Source organism: Lithobates pipiens, unplaced genomic scaffold (assembly GCF_037356315.1).
Source record: "Lithobates pipiens isolate NorthernLeopardFrog02 unplaced genomic scaffold, aLitPip1_a1.2 Scaffold_3, whole genome shotgun sequence".
NCBI classification, from domain to species: Eukaryota; Metazoa; Chordata; class Amphibia; order Anura; family Ranidae; genus Lithobates; species Lithobates pipiens.
This window is the reverse complement of record NW_027507790.1, coordinates 165,851,639-165,872,295: the sequence shown is the minus strand read 5'-3', so window position 1 is coordinate 165,872,295 and position 20,657 is coordinate 165,851,639. Positions and strand designations below refer to the sequence as shown.

The window sequence follows — 20,657 nt, the reverse complement described above, 5'->3', positions numbered from 1 at the left end:
GTGGGTCACCCCAGGACCCAACGTCAATGTGAAACATTGATAAACAAATAACATAACTAGAAATACAAAAAATGGGGAAATAAGATCCCCAGGACCATAACTGTCTCCCACCCCTCCCCAGATGGAGGGGAAGGGTGGGCCCCCTCAAAGTGCACAAAACGTGCTTAAGGCACTGAGATTGCTCGTTTAAGATCATGAGCGCATGTAGAGTTACTTTTCCCAAGGCCACTGGAAAACCTGACTTGCTGGTGCCCGCAGAGCCTTGCTCAGGAGTGTCCATGGGAAGAGCTCCAGGCATCTCGTTGTCTAGTGCCATAGAGAGAGCATATTGTCACTGAAAACACTTAAGTTTAGATTAGGGAGTAAGGAAGAACTCATTGTCTTGTTTTATGACTTGTTTGTAACAAACAACTGGAGGACAACTTTAAATGCAAAAAGGGGAAAACCAATTTGGCCATATCAGTAAGGAGGGGATGGCTGCAACAACTGGTAGAACCACTTCCGTTTAGCTGTTTCCAGTAAAGAGGTATACAGGACTTAGCGGCTTTTAGCAAGTGACGTACAAAAGATTTTTTGTAGGTATTAGCAGGGATTTTAGAAAGGTATAATAGGAAAAATGCCACATATTCTGGTATCTTGTATTCTGTGAATTGCTGCATAATGAGACGAAATCTCCCTAGAAATTCCCCAATCTAGGGCAAGACCAGAAGATGTGCAGCAGTGACCCCTCGCCCACCCGACAACGCCAGCAATGATCCAAAGTGGCTGGGTAACACATGCGTAGTCTAGAGGGCATGAGGTACCATCTGGTCAATATTTTGAAATGTGTTTCCTGTATTTTGGTACACAGGGATGATTTAAGGGTAAATCTAATGATGTACTGTTTTTGTGTCGCAGAGAACTTGCGGTTGAGATCCGTCTCCCATCTCTCCAGACAGGGTAGATGTGGTTGTTTCGAGGGTGTGTTCAAAAGGGAATAGATTTTGGAGATAACTTGGGGTAGGGGCTCAGTCCCAGAACAGTACTCTTCAAAGGTCGTCAGTTGAGAAAAGCTCTGAGGGCCAGGGATAGCGTGCAGGAAATTGTGCAGTTGTGCCACTTTCCAAAATGAAAGTTGGTGGGGGGCCACCAGGTTGGTTAACTCTGGAATGGAGGGCCACCGACCCGCAGTGACAAACTTAGAGGCATGGTCACAGCCTGATTTGCGCAAGGATATGAATTCTGCAAGTTGAAGGCCTGGCGATGATGTCCAAGAATTGGAAATAATGGTGAATTTTTTGTTGTGATAGAAGCTTGCAGGGTAACTTGGGAGCTTTGCCTTAATGTGGTCCCTATCGGTGGGTGAGATTTCATCTCTTGAGGTAAAGAATCATAGCACCATAAAACCCTCTTCAAGGTTATTTTGGTTTGAGTTTGCTCTATTTGTACCCAGAGTTTGGATACCGCATGGTGTCGCCAATCAAGCACTCGGCCAAAGTGGATAGCCTGGTAGTACTTCCAGACATCTGGCAATGCCAGCCCCCACCTCATTTTGTTTTGGTAGAGACATTTGGGTTCAAAGAAGGCAGGTTTTTTTGTGAGCCCAAACAAAGCAGATGAAGAGGGCTTGTACCAGCTTAAAAAAAGAAGGTGGTATCTGTATAGGCAAAGCCTGGAACAGATAAAGGTACTTTGGCAGAATGCACATTGTTATAAGGTTGTATCTGCCAAACCAGGAGTGCAGTCCTTTATGCCAGTTCTCTAGAAGAATATGGGTTTTAACTGATAGAGGTGGGAAATTGAGATTATATGTACGTGAAAGGTCGGACGGGATGTATGTACCTAAATACTTTAAAGCAGAGTATGTCCATTTGAAATGGAAGCTGGATCGCATTGTTGAAAGGGTGTGGGGGGCCTCAGATTTAGTAAAATAGATTTTCAAGTTTGAAAGAGTACCGTATAGATCAAATTCCTGAAGGAGGTTTGGCAGCAATATCGTAGGGTTTGTCAGAGAGAAGAGTAGGTCGTCCGCATAGGCTGATATTTTACACTGATTATTACCCACTGCTAGTCCCTGTATGTCTGGGTTTAATCTGATGTTATAGAGGAACGGCTCTAGAGATAGAGAAAAAAGAAGGTGTGCTAGAGGGCACCGTTGCCTCATTCCATTACCACTGGGGAAGGAGTCAGAGAGTAGGCCCTTTGCTTTCACTTGGGCTGTCGAGTTGGAGTAGATCTTGCCTATCCAGCGGAGCATCCTCTCACCAAGACCAATGTGGTGGAGCACTGAAAACATAAATCTCCAATTCAATTCCAGTCAAATGCCTTTTCGGGATTGGTGCTTAAGAAAACACATGGGGCACCCGTAGAGGTTGCTACATGGAGGAGGTTGAGTGCTTTGGTGGTGTTATGTCTTGCCTCCCTGGTGGGGATAAAGCCCACCTGGTCAAGATGGACCTTTCTGGAGATGCTGTGCCAGCCGGGTAGCCAAAATCTTAGAGAACAGTTTCAAGTTGGTATTTAAAAGTGAAATGGGCCTGTAGCTCCTGCAAGAGGTAGGGTCTTTACCCTCTTTGTGGATTAATGAAATATGAGCCCTCAAAGTGTCTCTAGGGAAGATGGCATCAGTTCCAACTGCATTTAAAAATGCAACCATACGTGATCCTATTAGTGGGAGGATGGTTTTATAGTATTGTATAGTATAGCCATCCGGGCCCGGGGCTTTACCTGTTTTCATGGCTTCAACAGCTACCTGGAGTAATAGGGGAGTCTAGTTCTTCCTGAACCTCTATGGGAAGGGACAAGAGTTGAGGTGTTCTGTTAGGTATATTGTAAAGAGTGGGGTAGAAATCTTTGAACTCCTGTGAAATTTGTGCAGGTAGTGTAGCTTTCCAGGCCGGAGGAGCTCATAATTTGGAGGATGTAAGCAGAAAGCTTGTGTTCGCTGACCAACCTAGCCAACAGCTTCCCACATTTGTCGCCCGTCTCGTAGCTCGTTCTATGACAGAATTGTAATGCTGCCTTACCTTATAGTGTAGTAAATATGTGATCTGTTTGCGTAACAACCCAAGCGCCATCTTCAACGCCTGAGAGGGGGCATGTTTGTGACTAGACTCAGCGGAGGACAACTTGGAAAGGAGTTAGGCGAGCTGCTTATTCCGTTATCTTTTAATTTGCCGCCATGTTTGATGAGTATCCCTCTCAGAACTGTTTTATGAGCTTCCCAGAGGGTGCCTGGATCACAGCTCGCAGTCGTTCATTTAGAAGTACAAGGTCAACTCCTTAGCTACATCTGCCAGCACCTCTGGGACCTGCAGGAGACTCTCATTTAGACGCCAAAAGCGGGATCTAGAGGAAGACATTCCAGAGAGTGTGTATGGGTGATGGGAGCATGATCCGAACACGTTATGTGCCCGATTGAAGAATCGGACATTGAATGTAGCTGGCCATGGGGATCAAGAAATAGTCTATCCAGGTTTAGATCTTATGGAGTAGAACATATAATCTCTTTCACCTGAATGCTGTAGGCGCCATACATCAACCATCTGAGCTTTTTCTGTAGGGAGTTAGCAATACGCTTCCTGGAAGCTGGGGGGACCGAAGAAAATCCAGAGGAGGTGTCTGCCAAGGGGATTGGGGGGACATTAAAGTCTCCACCCAGTAGCAGCTGGCCCTCCGTGAACTCCAGGAGTTTTTCCAGGATATGTTGGAGGAAGGTATCTTGATGTCATTGGGGGAATAAAGCGTTGTCAAGGTAATTTGCACTTCACCTATAAGTCCCTTAACCACTTCCCGACCGGCGGACGATGATGTACATCGGCAGAATGGCACGGCAGGCAAATTGGCATACAGGTACGTCCATTTGAAATTGACGCACTGTCATCACGTGCGTGTGCCAGTCTGGACCCCCGTGAGTCTGGTCACGGGTCACGCGGACTCGATCGTCTCGGGGATACCCGCAATCGTCTCACGGGGAGGCTGAACGGGGAGATGCGGAAGTAAACGGCATCTCCCTGTTCTGCCTAGCAACAAGTGACACTGATCTCTGCTCCCTGGGATTGGAGCAGAGATCAGTGTTCACTAACACACAGCCCAGCCCCCCACAGTTAGTAACACACCCCTAGGACACACTTAACCCCTACACTGCCACCCCTTGGTTAACCCCTTTACTGCCAGTGTCATTTACACGGGAATCAGTGCATTTGCATAGCACTGATTGCTGTATAAATGACCATGGTCCCAAAAATTTGTCAAAAATGTCCGATGTGTCTGCCATAATGTCGCAGTCACAATAAAAATTGCTGATCGCCACCATTACTAGTAAAAAAAAAAAATATTAATAAAAATGGCATAAAACTATCCCCTATTCTGTAAACGCTATAAATCTTGCGCAAACCAATCAATAGCTTATTGCGATTTTTTTTTACCAAAAATATGTAGAAGAATAAGTATCGGCCTAAACTGAGGGAAAACATTTTTTTATATATATTTTTGGGGGATATTTATTATAGCAAAAAGTAAAAAAAAAATTGTTTTTTTTCAAAAATGTTGCTCTTTTTTTGTTTATAGCGCAAAAAATAAAAACCGCAGGGCTGATCAAATACCACCAAAAGAAAGCTCTATTTGTGGGGAAAAAAAGGATGTCAATTTTGTTTGGGAGCCATGTCGCACGACCGCACAATTGTCAGTTAAAGCGACGCAGTGTCGAATCGCAAAAAGTGGTCTGGTCTTAAGCCAGCAAAATGGTCCGGTCTGAAAGTGGTTAAGGAACACAAAACGTCCATCGGGATCTTTAATGACAGCTTGGCCCTGCCATGGTAGTTTACTGGACAGCAATATAGAAACAATTTTAGTCTTGGTTGTTGAGTTAGTGGAGTGATATGTCAAGGGGAAGTACTTGTTTTTGAGAATTGGGAGTTTATAATTTTTAAAATTAGTCTCTTGGATGAAAGCAACATCAGCATGCATCTTTTCTCGGGTATATTAAGACCTTTTGCATTTAACGACACCACTTTTTTAGTCATCAATAGCATCTGAGCCGTGCCCTTGCTGTGAAGCTCACAGCTCCACCAGGCCCCACCCCCAAGAGTCCCGTTAGTTCAGCAGAGGGAGGGGGATCCCATCATCACCTCAAGGGGGTGAGGCTCCAGCCAAGTGGGTAAGGTCCCAACAGCCTCCCGCGACCCCCCAGAGACAGTGTGCATGCAAACCAGCCTCTTTACCCTCCTCCCTAGGGGGAAACCCTGGGGGGGGGGGGCACCACATCTGCAACCATCCCATCAACCTACCCCACATACAGCATTACAACATTGAATATGCAACTAAGTAGTATCGCAGTGTATATTGTTATATAGGCTGCACCCTGAGAAGCAGACCTAGCATCTAAAACATATAAAGGAGCTAAGACTACCCATGGGTGGTCTGAATACTGGGGAAACTCCAGCAAATCATTAAGGCACAAAGACCTTTTGGACTGCTTGCAGGTGCCTAGGGGAAGTACATTTCTGCACCTGTAGTACACAGTAGATAGAAGTCTCCTTGTCATGTGTGGACAGTTATCTGACTTGGTGGCACACTCCACTGGCAGGGTGCAGGTGGTAGGGCGTATCCCACAGTGATAAGATGGTTCCATAACATATGTGCAATAGCGAAGCTGCGAGGAGGCTGACCATGTGCTGGGGGAAAGTAACGTGTGTGCTCAACAAGAAAAAAAAAGGGGGGAAGAAAAAATAGGAACAGTAAACGCAGCAAAGCCGGTTGGCAGGACAAATAGTATACTAGTGGAAGACACCTTTTGTGCAGCGCAGGGCTACTCACGTGTCTCCTCCGGGGATGGCGCTCATGAGCGGCGGCGGCAGCTCCAATGTGGCATGGGTTGGTATGCACTGTCGGGTGTAGCATGGCCCACACGGTCGTGGGATCACGGGATGAAAGCCAGCCAGTCTGGGACAGCAATTGGTTCCAATGCCAGGAAGGTGAAGAGGGCTGTGAGGGACTCCGGAGAGTGAAGGAACGCTGGTCCTTACAGAAGGTGCTCTGGAGAGGTCTGGCAGGATTTTGACCAATGCGCCGTCAAACTCCAGGTCTCCTGCTTCCCATGCTTTTTGGGCTATAATATCTTTGTGCATATAGTGATGCAATCTGCAGATTACATCTAGAGATCTAGCGGGATCATTTGACTGAGCTCTATGAATCCGGTCTAATTCCAGTTTCTAGTAGTTGCTTGCCCACCACTCTTTTGAAGATGTCAGTGACCGTGTCAGCTAGATCTGCTGGGCCTGTAGCTTCTGGCAGACCCCAGAGCCACAAGTTGTTCTGTCTGCTCCGGTCCTCCATCTCCTCCAGATGTAACTGCTGGCTTACTGCTGCCTCTGTGTGGGAGCTTTGGAGTGTCTCCAGAGCAGTTACTCTCTGGTCTATCATGGACAGGGAAGTTTCCCCCGCCGTGAGTCTGGTGGTAAGGGCTTGTAAGTCCTGTTTAACGGCGCAATGTTCCTTCCTGTTGTAGCTTCCACGTGCCCTATCAGGGCCTCTGTGTCGGCTTTCCTCAGCAGTGCCTAAAAGATTCAGCTCAGCATCCGGCTCTGTCAGTTAGGGGCAGATGAGGCGAATTGCGTGGGTCTGACAGGAAGGCTGGTGGAATGGCAGGGTATATCTCAGAGCCCGAGGACCCTGCAAGGGAGGCAGGATAGGCGAGAGGGTCGAGGCCTTCGGAGTGCGAGGCACATGTGTCCGCCATCTTAAACTCCGGGAAGCCTGACTGGGGGAGCTGGAAGAATCTCTGGATCTCACCCTGGATGAAGCAGCCGGGGTCCGTTCTGTGCCCTTCGTGCTCTTCGGGTTCCGCTTATCTGTGGACTTCTTAGATGGGAGCATAATGTATTAAATCTAGCTAGATAAGCTGGGGTAGATAGTAGACGGCCGGAAGCTCAGCAAGCACACGTCTCTACTAGGCCATGTCCAGACCATGCCCCCCGTCAGAAAAAAAAAGTTTTGCCTTTTAGTTGTACTTTTATTTCACCATTCCCTTTGACTCCAATGCATTTTGCCAAATAGTCAATATTTTGCTGACTTCTCTCAATTTTCAGTGAAACTTAGGGATTTTTTTTTTTAAATTACAATTTTGCTTATTCATTTTTATTAGAATAAACAATTATTATCATATTATTCAATCTATATAATTATGCCTTTGTTTTACCTTGTTCACACAACAGTTGGGCTCTACTTATTTTTCTGTCTATTAATTATCCAGGCTATAATGCTACAAAACATAATTCCCACAGGCCAGTCTACTATTATTACTGGTAAACTAGGGGAAATGAACATACTTTCCAGTAGTATATATGGATCCATGATTGCTATCCACTTTTATCTACCTAGTAACATGCAGCCACTTCTACATGTACTGGACTTCATGCACATATTTTTGCCTTGTTATAAGATTACTTTTTGTATTGGAAGATGCTTGTTCTCCGAGGTGGAGATGTTGTGCTGTGAACAGCAGATGGTGGTATAATCATTCAGTTGCTCTGTACTATTTAGCTGAAAACTTATTCTGCCTATTCTGCTAGGTTCATTCAGTTGCATCAGCATTTTTTCCTGGGAATTCTGTGTTTATTAAAAAAGGGCTCTATAGATCAAAATACCAGGCAACATGATATTGGCCCTCAAGGCTAGATATTTTTTTCAGATTTGAATAGCACAATCGAGCCCATAGCACTGCATTGCACAGATAAGAGTGTCCTTCAGTTCTTCCAAATCAAATTGCACAAGAGGTACCTTCATCCAGATGTCCAGCATCAACAGGCATAGATTGTCTGGATCTGTTATCAGTCTATAATGAAAATGAGGAGATTAGATATAAAACATGGGGAAAATGACAAAAAACAGAGGGGAATGTGTATGTCTTCCATGTTTTTTTTTTCCCTTGCCGTGGCTTTTACCTTAAAACTGAACAATGTGCTAAAAAAAAAAACTTTCATTTAAATATTTTTCCAATAGCTGCAAATAGTATAAATCCACTTTGTGTGCATCAAATGCCTTTACAAATCCAGTTATTAACTTTTATATGTAGCAGTGACATCATTACTGTGTTGTATATAGCCTGTGCAGAGAATAGAGCTGTGGGAGGGGTTCAACAGGCTCCACCCACTACAGCCTGCCTGCAGAAAACTACAGAAGGGGCGGAGGCAAGACCAGTTACTCTGCACAAGGAGAGAGAACAGCAGTAACAGGTCTTTATAACAGGAAGCTCTTGCACAGAGGTAAAGTTTCACACTGGATTACTGCACAGATCTGGAAGAAATACACAAAGCTCACCAAGAGATAAATAGGAACACACATGATGCTTGCATTTAGACAATATTTGTTTATCCAGGAGATAAGCTTAAAGGCAATGAGACCCTATTATTCTTGTAGGTTTCTTTTGCTTATCACACTTTAAAGGTTTTTATCAGAATTCGTAGCATTTGTTAGCTGAAGAAGAACCATTGCCTTTAAAACTGGGAATCAACAAAGGTTTGTTCTCTATTATAATGACACAGAAAACTGTTGTTGCAGCATGTGCCCACATTAACTAAGCAGATAGACTTGTTTTAGATCTCTTTGCACCACTCATCTCATTTTCTATTTCAGAGTGTGGCAGTTTTCAGTAAAGAAAACTGTTGCAGATCCCTGCCAGATTAGACTTTGTATACGGATGTGAACTGTCTGCAGACAGCTCACATACCGCTCTGCTACTGCAGTTATTACACTACAAAAGCAAAGCCTGCAGGGCCAACAACCCTCTCTTTCCTTCCACACTCAGCTGAGTGGGGAGGTGGGCAAAGGGATCATAGCAAGTAGACCCAGTTGAACTGCTCTGTGCTGTGTCTGGCACAGACACAGCATAGACCTGGGAGCTGATCGTTCCCTGCACCCTTTTTGTTATTTGGAGCAGCATCTGTTTTCAGCCTAGAAGAGCAGTGCCAGCATAAAGGCTGAACCACTCTTTGTTAGCTCCCCAATATAGTTTGAGTTCGATTCTGTGCCAGATGTGTGTATTGTTGTTCTTCTCAGTAGTATATAGGATACTTGTGTTATTTTCTGGACAAAACTTGAAGGTGCATTGTTCTGTATGTTCCAATCTATTACTTTAAAGAGAGCTTGAATAGCACAATGGTGTGGATTATCCTAGCACTGTGAATAGTTAGTGTCTACAATGATACCTCTATTAGATTCTTTAGTCATTTTGACCAGTGGGGCAGATAAATGCCATTAAAGAAGATCTTTGGGCAAAGACAATATTGGGGCAATAGATGCCAATAACTTGTCTCTAATGATGTGTGCCCCACTTGTGTCTGCAATGATGCCCTGCACTCACACACACGTCAGCTTGATAATACATTTATTTTTGTTAGTCTGCTCACATCAATAAATAATCAATCACTTTTACAGCAATGATAAAACAAGATAGGAAATGAAGCCTGATTACCAAACTGATTCATTGACTACTCTGCGTAACAATAGGATTTTTCTTAACAAGGTGGAGCTATTCTGTATTTACCAAGGTTGAATTAAAAGTTGATAGTTTTCTGGGTTTTTTATGCATGTTGTGATACTCAAACTTTAAAAATATTCAACCTAATTTAATTGACTTTCTCAGCCAAATTCAGTGTTCAAAAAACTTGATTAAGACCAACTGGGAATATACAGAGTCGGAGTCTCAGCTGGAGATGGAATGATGAGAAACGGATGACTATCCTAGAGGATAAACATCTTCATGTTTTACATATTATACATTCATAATTAGATACTAATTTCATTTTTAATTTTAACTCGTTACTATCTTTCCATCCTTGGGCCTGATGATGAAGCTGCAATAACACTTATTACACGCTAGTGGGCTTTCTGTTCGATATTAGCATCCATTATGCTCAATTCACAAACGTTTAACATGAATAAGGATCTTTAATTTAGTGATGTGACCTGTAATTTTTAAATCTACTTGGTCTTCACTGAAAATAACTGTCACTTTTTAAAAATAACTATGCTTATACTTGTGTGTTAACTGTGTGAAGTGAGTGTATTGTCTATTCCCTGGAAATATTTTACTCCCACTTCTCAATTCACAAAGCTTTTTTCAAGAGGTGAAGCAGGTGTATCTGTTATATTACAGAAGCAATGCCAAATTGCCGGATTATACTCCTTACTGGGTCCCCGTCCCGTTCCTCCCATTCACTCCTTCCTATAATAAAAAAAGATGAGAATTTGTATACCGTAATTATACACATAATTAAAGGCAACATTACCAGTCTGTCCAGTATTTCAATATAAAATTAAAAAAAAATGCCTTACTTCGGAAGGGAAGTATAGGAGAGTCGAACATAACAAACATTTAAAGGACATAGGGAATTCTGGGAAGGTGACTCCTCGTGGTTTCCTGTTTACATCATTTACAGTAACACAATAATAATTCTATTATCTAATATGGTAAATGATGTAACATTACATTTTATAACTTTGTTTTTTATTTTTTTTACAAAATAATAGTAACAACTCGTACCAGACAAAATAACAGGTTGACTTTCCAGTAGGAAATTAGGTATTCCACATTTTCCTTCTCCAGGATCCCCAATGCCCTTATCCATCTCCAGGTTACTTGAGAAATACTCAATAAATTTGTGTTTTGGAGAATACGCCCCCATTCCCAGTGGTGGTTGGACATTGGAGGAGCACAGGGAAATTGACTACTGACAAGTTAATGTCCCACCCACAAAGTGATGATGCATGAAAACATGTTGTGGTCCTAGATAGTTCAGTACTTGGAAAAGAAACTGCAAACTCACCTCAAAAGGGTAGTTGCCAAGCTCTAAGCAATACCTGACAAATAAACAAGCAATTAATATAAGGCACTGGAATATAAATGTATTTAGAAACCTTCTCGTAACTCTTCCCAATAAAATGTATTTGAAATAAAATTGTTAATTATATATATATATATATATATATATATATATATATATATATTTATATTATATACAGTATAGTGACAATGCAATGCCTGCCACTGTGAAAATCTGAGGGACTAGTGAGTAGCCTAGTTTAAGGCTTAAGCAGCAAGGTTGCTAAAGAGGGAGCTTTTCTGTTTTGAACTTTTCTTTAAGTTAGTTAAACCACTCCAGCCCCGGAAGCTGTCACCCCCTTCCTGACAAGGCCATTTTTTGCAATACTGCAGTGCGTTGGTTTAACTGACAATTACACAGTCGTGCGACACTGTACCCAAAAAAAAATGATGCCTCTTTTTCCCCACAAATACAGCTTTCTTTTGGTGGTATTTGACCACCTCTGCGGTTTTTATTTTCTTGTGCTACAAACAAAAAATAACGCTAATTTTGGAAAAAAAATATTTTTTTACTTTCTGCTATAAGACATAACCGAAAAGCTAAAAAAAAAAAATTTCTTCATCAATTTAGGCCAATATGTATTCTGCTACATGTTTTCGGAAAAAAAACACTTTTTGGGGACCAGTGACACCAATACAGTGATCAGTGCTAAAAAAAATGCACTGTCACCCTGCCGCAGTAAATGTGTGGTGGGCGGTCCGGAAGCGGTTAATAAAAGTGGGCTGGCAAGCCTTAACCACAGTTCAAACTGGAATCAACTACAAATGCTTCTACCACTGAGCTGAGTTCACCAAGATCACAAATATCTATATTATTACTAGTATCGTTGCCGATACCAAGCATTTTCAGTAGTACTTGTACTTGTGCAAGTGCTCCGAAGCTTGACCCGATACCTGGACAATCAGGGATGATCGGTGCAGCAGTGGGGGGAGTTACAAGCACCAATCTCCCTGTATAGATTTCAATAAAGCAGCTGACAGACGCTTCTCCTCCTCTTCCTCTTCTCCCCCTTGGCGCTTGTAACTCCCCCCCACCGCAGCAGCGATCACCCCTGACTGCCCCCTGTGTCCTCCTCCATGCTCCTCCATTCCCACTCCATCTCTTCCTCTGTGTCCTCCTTCGGTCCCACTCCATGTGCTTCTCCGTTTCCTCTATGCGTTCCTCCATTCCCCAATGTGCGCTCCTTCAGTCCCCCTCCATGCGCTCCTCCAGTCCCCCTTCGTGTGCTCCTCTGGTCCCCCTCCATGTGCTCCTCCATTTCCCCTATGTGCACTCCTCCAGTCCCCCTCCATGCGCTCCTCTGTTCCCCCATGTGCATTCCTCTATCCTCCTTCCATGCGCTCCTCTAGTCCCCCTCCGTGTGCTCCTCTGGTCCCCCTCCGTGTGCTCCTCCATTTATCGTATATATGCGCTCCTCCAGTCCCCCTCCATGCGCTTCTCCTGTCACCCTTCATGCGCTCTTCCAGACCCCCTCTGTGTGCTCCTCCAGTCCCCCCTCCGTGTGCTCCTCTGTTCTTCCTATGTGCGTTCCTCCAGTCCCCCTCCACGTGCTCCTCTGGTCCTCCTCTGTGTGCCCTTCCATTTATCCTAAATGCGCTCCTCCTGTCACCCTTCATGCGCTCCTCCTGTCACCCTTCATGCGCTATTCCAGTCCTCCTCCATGCGCTCCTCCAGTCCCCCTGCGTGTGCTCCTCTGTTCCCCCTATATGCGCTCCTCCAATCCCCCTCCGTGTGCTCCTCTGGTCCCCCTACGTGTGCTCCTTCCCCCCCCCCCCCCCCCGGTGTCCTCCTCCAGTCCCCAATATCCTGGATCTGTCAGGGTGGACAGCGGAGGAAGGAGCCAGTAAATATGTAATTTTCCAGCTGCGTCACTGACTTTGTCTTTTCATAACTGAGCATTGTAAACTATGCTTTAGTTCATTCATCTTCAGTGCAGCTGAGGCTATAGACTTTGAGAAAGGGACTGGGGAATCTGTGTTCTTAGTCCCTTTATCTGTCTCAAATGGGAGATGTCAGGGGTCTTTAGAGGTGTCTTTAGACCCCTGATATCTTAGAAAGGCCCCCCCTTCCCCCCTACTATATATGATAACTATATTTATACATTAAATATGCAGGCTGCTGATCTTCTTATTTCACTGCAAGTCTAAAGCTAGGTAGACACTATGCGAATTTCACCCTGTTCCATGTTGGCAACCTCCCATTCAACTTCTTTCAATTTAAAAATCGAAGGAGCTGGGTGGAAAATTGTGGGCCATACAGTGTGCTGTGCTGAATTCCGTAAGATGCAGCCGTTGTTTTGGGAATTCTGACAGGTAGCAGGAGAGCGGAAGATTCCTCCAGACTGTGTGTTGAACAAAAATAATCCATCAAAGTTTATCTGACTGAAAACAATAGACTCTATGTAGTCTACAATGACATCAAAGCCCCATAATGCTGTTAGTAGGCTGTCCTTTTAATCCTAGACAAAGAAAGCTTACTGTACACACAAGCATCTCTCAAGCTTTTACATGGATTGAGTATAATAAGGCAGTTAGGTGCTAACAATTATAATTTAACTCCTTGGCGCTGACAACATGCTGGGCCTTTACATGCCAAGAGGGGCTCAAGGTCATCTGACCGATGTAATTGGCCATCACGGCGGTCACATGATTGGAAAGCTTTCGATCGCAAACAGTGATTAGGAGTTTTCCTTTAGCCGCCGGTACCTGTGCCAGGAGCGTGCATTGCATCCGCTCTTGGCACAGCGCTGTTTGCACTAATGCACGCAAATATGCTGGCGCTTGGCGCCAAGGCCCAGCCGCCAAAAGACCACATATTTGCGTGTGGTCAGCACCAAGGAGTTAAAATATAATTGTTAGCACCTAACTGCCTTATCAATTAGTACCTTATGGTGCTCCTTTTCTTAAACACTTTGTTTTTTACCAGTGGTCCCTCAATAGGTAGAGAGCAACCCTGGTTTAGAATCAGCCTAACTGCCGTAACGACACCTTCAAATATCCATCTGTCAACATCATCAGGGTCTCAGAAGTCCTTCATGCCCAGCACCATTCCTAGCCATACCCTACTAATTACAGTTCTCAGGAAGTTCAGGAAAACACACTCGTCCTACCACCAAGCCTAAGGACTGATTTCATATACCCAGTGAAGTGAACAGATTATCTCTGATACAACAGAGATGAAGCAAATCTCCCTACATATGTATTACTTGTTTATCTGTAGTCTTTTCTTGTCTACACCCCTTCAAAAAGGCAGATTGTGTTAAAAATCTTTCTTTATCTATCAGGAGCACAGAGGCAGGGGGTGGATAGACTGCAGTTACAGTATGTAAGAGCTGATTGGAGGAAAGGCACACACTGCCTTCCACACATAGCAGAGCTGTGTTCTGAATAGATAAGCTCCATTCTGTGCTCTCCCCCCCCCCCCCCCCCCCCCCGACACAAATTGATCTCATGTGTCTTGAAAACGTCTTAGTAGTGACTCATGCTGATAACAGAGATACGAAGCACCAGAGAGAAACAACACTTAGAGCTTTGGAAATAGATAAATAAACACTTATCTTTGGCCCCACAACCACTTTAAGTAAATAAATCTGCCTGTACCTGGAACAGTCACTATATGACTTAAGCATTAGAGAATAACTTGCACAGTGCTATTAGTGTTGGGTTTTCTGAGATCATTTTTTAAAGATCTTTAATGCATCTTTAAATTTGGAAGCGAACATCTGTTTGGTAGGTATAAACAATACCTCTACTATGTACTTTCTCCATTCCAATTTATTATACATGTATGAACCCACTATTTCTCAGAAACAATAATACTAAATTAAGTTAATCTTAATACATAAAATAATAACAGGCATATTCTCTTTAGGAACATCCAATACTTGGACAGCCATTTTTTATGCTTCACCCATGTCGGACCAATGAATTCATGTCTTTTGTTAAAGGAGCCTCAAACAGGTGAGAAACCTCACAAATTACAACGCATATACTATAAATTTGTGTCATGCATTTATAATCTGAAGAGAGTACACACGTGCATTAAAACCTAAGACCATACACTTATTTGTGGAATTCTATGATGGCCCCTAACATTTTTTTTATGAACAGTAAATGTATACACTGCTGTTCACAAATGTTTATTTGAAACACAGAAAATAATAAACCCTTTGTAATAGGCACTGCTTTTGTACTTTGTTATGTAATATAATCTCCTAATATAAATTATATTTAATATGCTTAGAAAATATGTGTGTTTTCAGGATATACATAAAGAATATCACTGTACATCTATAAACACTAGTTATAGACTTATATACAGCATGCAGTAACTCCCACTATAGTGGGTTTTCATTTACTTTGCTGTTTCATCATAATCTAGTTATCCTCTCTGAATTTCAAACCTTGTTTGGATGGAGGAATCTGGGTTTTTTTTCATTCAGCCTTCTGGCTGCAATAAAAAAAATGCTCATCTAAGACTAAAAAAGCTAAATGCACATTTTGAAAAAAATTACATATTTTTGAAGAAAAATATGGACTTTTTTTGTGTTTTTTTTTGTCACTGGAACAGAAGGCAAGGGAATTATTTTACTGGAAACACCTGTTCTGTTCACAACTAAGGCATCCCATATATTAGTTACGTTTTTCATTCAAAGTTTAAGATGGATGGGAGAATCCCATCCCATTGTATTCTGTAAGTGGGGAGACTTCCCCACAGTCCTAATACACAGCACTGCAGGCTATAGCACCAATCAAGGGGAAATTTTCCGGCAGGGCGGTTGTACAGAAGTTGCTTGGTAGATCCACTTCAGTGCAACCACAGTGCCCATACATGTATTGAAATTCGACTGGTCCCTGTTGAATGCCAGAATTTCAATCCATGTATGTGCAGCTTAAGAGTGGAATTCCCCTCATCTTCTGGAGATACCCTAATACTTCATGTTACCTTTCTCAAATTGGACAGAGACAGCAAAATTTAAGCTGGCAGAGGATTTAACACTTCCCCGCTCTATCCAAAATAAAATAAAGTTTTGCTTTTACATACACTTCAGGGGCCATGGTTATATTATACCACACTGGTGATGACCAATTTGCCCTAACCCATTGTATACAGTTTGGAATAAATGTCTCTATAATGTTAAGTTGTATCTGTACTATAAACCAATGGTCCGTGAGGTGCAGACTGGCTACAGTAGAATAAAGCAATGATTTACAAGGCCCTGCCCTCTATACTAAAATGAGGAATAAGCCTCTTATTTTTTAGATGTCTTTGAACTGAGATCTGCAAATACCTTATTTTTAGGAAAGCTCTACTGCGTTTCTAAATAATTAGGTGGGTAGCTTTCTTGCTCATTTTATCCCCAACATAACATGTCTAGTTGTTCATTTTAAGGAGTAGTCTCTGTAACATTTCCATGGAAAACATGTTCTCCATTTCTTGCACTGACAAGGAATATGTCGGATTTATGATGGAAACCGTAACCTGTAAACCTTTATTTTCTTAACCACTTCGCATCCAGGCCAATTCTTCCATTTCTCTCCTACATGTAAAATTTTTACTAGAAAATTACGTAGAACCCCCAAACATTATATATGTTTTTTTTAGCAAAGACCATAGAGAATACAATGGCGGCCATTTCAACTTTTTATCTCGCACGGTATTTGCGCAGCAATTTTTCGAACACGTTTTTTTCAGAAAAAAAAACTGTTTCATGCTTTAAAAAAAAAAAAACAGTAAAGTTAGCCCAATTTTTTTGCAAAATGTGAAAGAAGATACGCCGAGTAAATAGATACCGAACATGTCATGCTTCAAAATTGCACGTGCTCGTGGAAAGGCGCCAAACGTTGGTATTTAAAAATCCCCATAGGCGATTTACTGGTTACATGTTTTGGGTTACAGAGGAGGTCTAGGACTAGAATTATTGCTCTCGCTCTAATGTTCGCGGCGATACCTCACATGTGTGGTTTGAACACCGTTTTTATATGTGTGGCGGGGACTTAAGTATGCGTTCGCTTCTGCGTACGAGCTCACAGGGACAGGGGTGCTTTAAAAAAAATTTTTATTGTTAATTTTATTTTTATTTTTTTAGTTTGACACTTTAAAAAAAAAATTGATTACTTTTATTCCTATTACAAGGAATGTAAACATCCCTTGTAATAGGAATATGGAACAATCGGACCTATTTACAGTGAGATATGGTGTCAATAAGACCCCATATCTCACCTCTAGGCTGGGAAGCCTAAAATAAAAAACAAATAAAAAACAAACGATCCTGGCTTCCCAGCCAAAACGGCGCCATTAATTTGAATGCAGAGGCCAGGCGTGACGTCATAACATCGCGCCCGGCCTCCGAACGATCATAGAGACTCCGGGGACGATCTGGCCCGCCGGAAATCTCTATGGTATCATCTGGGGGCCGGCGGATCCTGTAACCGACTCACTGATGGAAGCAGTGAGTCGGTACAAGCAGCGGAGGGCGGCGGGAAGGGGGGGTGCCGCCCGTAAGAACGATCAAGCAGCGGAACAGCCGCTATGATCGTTCTTATGGTGCAGATATCTGAATGATGTCTGTGGCCTCAGGCATCATTCAGATATACCACCACAAAGCCCATGACGTCATATGACGTATTATAGGCGCCAAGTGGTTAAAAATAAGCAGTGTATCCTTCAGGAAAGTAGTTTATGAAGTTTTGTTTCATGTTTTCTTTTTTAGGTCACAAGGACAAATGTGGCCAATATCTTGCATTAAAAGTTTGATTTTACCAGCTAGCTTTAGTATGGATTGATAATTAAAATAAACAAAATCTGGTGCAGCTGTGCATGGTAGCCAATCAGCTTCCAACTTCAGTTCGTTCAATTAAGCTTTGACAAAACCTGGAAGCTGATTGGTTTCTATATAGAGCTACACCAGATTTTGCACTCATTCAGTTTTAGTAAATACCACCCAACCCCAGCCCCCCCGTCTTCTGCTGGAATATTTAATTTAAAACTTGTCATTTTCAACATGGAAGAAGAATATTAGTGCCAACCAGTCCCATTAAAACTGTATTTTCTTTGACAAATTGCAAAACAAAAACGTGCTACTGATTGGTTGTTTCTCCAGGTTTCTGGTGCCTGTATTGTGTATACCGTATATTGATAGTGACTCTATATAATTTTTTTTTTCCAGAGAAGGAAATTATATCACAACCTGGTTAAGTACAGTAGGACCTGTTGTAGGACTATCTTTACCATTAAGTTTTGGAAAAGCAGTATAAAGGTACATCTATTTTACTTTATATTTTTTGTATGTACAGTTCAATATGTAATTGTTGTAAAAAATGCTTTTTTAAATACCACTTAAGGATCGAGAATGCAGGTACTGTACGATGTAGTTATGATTCATCTCATACTCGCAGCCAAATGTGTTTTTTTCCTAGCTGTATAAACATTTTCCATTGTAGTCAAAAATAATGTTTAAATGTAACATTGTGACACCACTGGCACCTACAGGAAGCATCTGGAAGCCAGGGTATAAATTAACATTTTTTTTATATTTTTCTTATGCTTTTTAAAATATGTTTTACCTTTAATGTAGTGTATTTTATATTGACGGCAGGGTAGCAGATAAGTAGAGCTTGTATTTACATACAGGGTTCCCTTTAAAAGACCAGTAGGGAGATAGAAGAGGACTGCCTATATCTCAGGATCTGTTGATCATTTTAGAATGCAATTTTCACTTTTCGTTTCCTCAGTTTATCCATTCTAATCCCTTTCCACTCTATCCAAAACACACACAAAAAAAAGGTTTTGCTGTTAGTTACACTGCAAATTTAATTAATTTTGTTTTATTGCAAGTTTATTATAGAACATTATCCAAATTTTGGTTTTCCCCCTATATGATGGGACTTTAAAGGCTCAAACAGTAAACATGTATACTTAAAAACAGTAATTTTATTTTCCCAAAGAGTTTACATACAACACAGTAGCAAATTGTGTCAAAAGATGTGATGCACAATATAAATAGGGGTACACAATACCACACTGTAATTTTACAGAAAGGCTGATTATCTACATATGAAGAATGCATGGACATATCCAACGTGTTTCGGAATCACTTGGCTCCTTTCTCAGGGATAGTTCTACAGTAAATGTAGATATAGTCTACATGATGAAAATCATATTAAAACACACATACATATATATCTACAAGCATCTTATATACTAAGAATGGGTTCATAAGAGGTACTTGCAAAGTGTCCCCAAAGCTGCGGTTCAAAAGGATCACATCAATAAAACCATAAAAGAAATGTGCGACGCCATCTCATCAGAGGTTTATTCTGGTCCCACTGGATGTAAAAGGGGAGTTGGATGAGGGCCTCAAGAGCCGAGGTGGCCAGGTAGGCATACACTGGGACCACCTGGCGCCAACAGGGAGGAGAAGGAGATGAGTAGAGTGTACACATAAGCTATGCTGGTGTATATTAGTGTGTCTTATGACTTATGTCATACTCTGAGCCTTTAAAGTCCCATCATATAGGGGGAAACCTCCACGATACATAGGGATGTGGCCATGGTGAGCAGGTACTCCAACCTCAATTTGTTTTGTCAATTATCCAAATTGTTGGCTAGTTTTTCAGTCTGAACTGATAGAGATTTATTTAATAAAACAGGGATGTTGTAAAGCGTATATTAGCTCTCTATTAAACCATCAGATTTGAGTTTAATGTAAATCAATGAATTTTGATTGGGTTCTTTTGGTTGCTCTACTTTTTTGCTGTTTGGTTTATTAAATAAGCCTGATTTTATATTCTTCTTTGTTACAGTCATGCCACATTCCGTCACCATCCTTTGAAATAGAAGAAGAGATGCTGCAGATTACAAGCATACAACTCCAGGAATGACTGGCAGCAAATCAGAAGAGCAGCTCAGTGATAATTAAATTTTCAGTCTTATACTTGAAGAGCCCACAATTTAACCTAATGAAATTTACAGAGGAAAAAAAATCAAGGTGCTCCACAGGAGTCTGGGGTCATTGGGATGAAGGCTGCACTTTAGTTCCAGACACCAATACACAGTTATTCAGCCTGGAAAAGTTAACTTCTGTCAAAATATAGTATTTCATTGCAAGGTATATGTTGGCAGCAGGTTCTAGATCGGCATGTCAGATTGCTGCTTCTGTGCAAATAGTTTCTATGATTGCAGCTTTCCCCATGTGGTCACATTTAATATACATCTATAACTTGTTTAGGTTACGTGGAAACAGTTCACAAATGGCTACATAGAAACTGTAAGCTCCAGGCTGACTTGTTGCTAATACAGTTCCAGTATTCTTTATTAAAATGTGTGTATAAACTGTAGCCATGGGTGTAAAGGGGAAGTGTGGATCAAATTAGACTTTCCATGCTGTAATCATCAAAATAAATGACTTTTTATTATTTAAGGTCGTCCTTCGTGTCTGATATAGTATGTTGCTGCCCCATCTAGATTTGCCTTTTTTGAACTAGTTAGAACACAAACGAGAGTTCTTATTTTCTTATGTTAAACTACACAGAAAAGGCTAATTTCACAAAGCTGACAGACCAGCAAAAGGAAATGATTTTCAAAAAGTGACAGTTATTTTCATTCAATGAGTCCAATGAGATTTCAAAATAGCATTCACATGGCTAAAATAACCATTTGCCCACCAGCCACAGTACATATACTGCAGCTGGGCAGCACATGCAGGCAAAATCAAGTACATGATTTTGCCTGCTTAGGCTAAGGGGGGCAGAGTGGATTGCGGATCCTGGTACTCGGGGCCAGATGATCATGTGA

General features: G+C 42.0%; 1 protein-coding gene across 2 annotated transcripts in view; it reads left to right on the top strand.

Moving 5' to 3' along the window:
* ATG10 (autophagy related 10) overlaps positions 1-20,283 on the top strand; it is a 276,547-nt gene extending 256,264 nt beyond the window's left edge. For both annotated transcript variants that reach the window (XM_077462452.1, XM_077462451.1), the window contains 3 exons: positions 14,733-14,821; positions 18,031-18,120; positions 19,667-20,283. In XM_077462452.1, coding sequence (XP_077318578.1) covers positions 14,733-14,821; positions 18,031-18,118 — 177 coding nt within the window. In that variant the 3' untranslated portion in view covers positions 18,119-18,120; positions 19,667-20,283. The remainder of the gene's footprint in view (positions 1-14,732; positions 14,822-18,030; positions 18,121-19,666) is intronic.
* Positions 20,284-20,657: the final 374 nt, after the last annotated feature.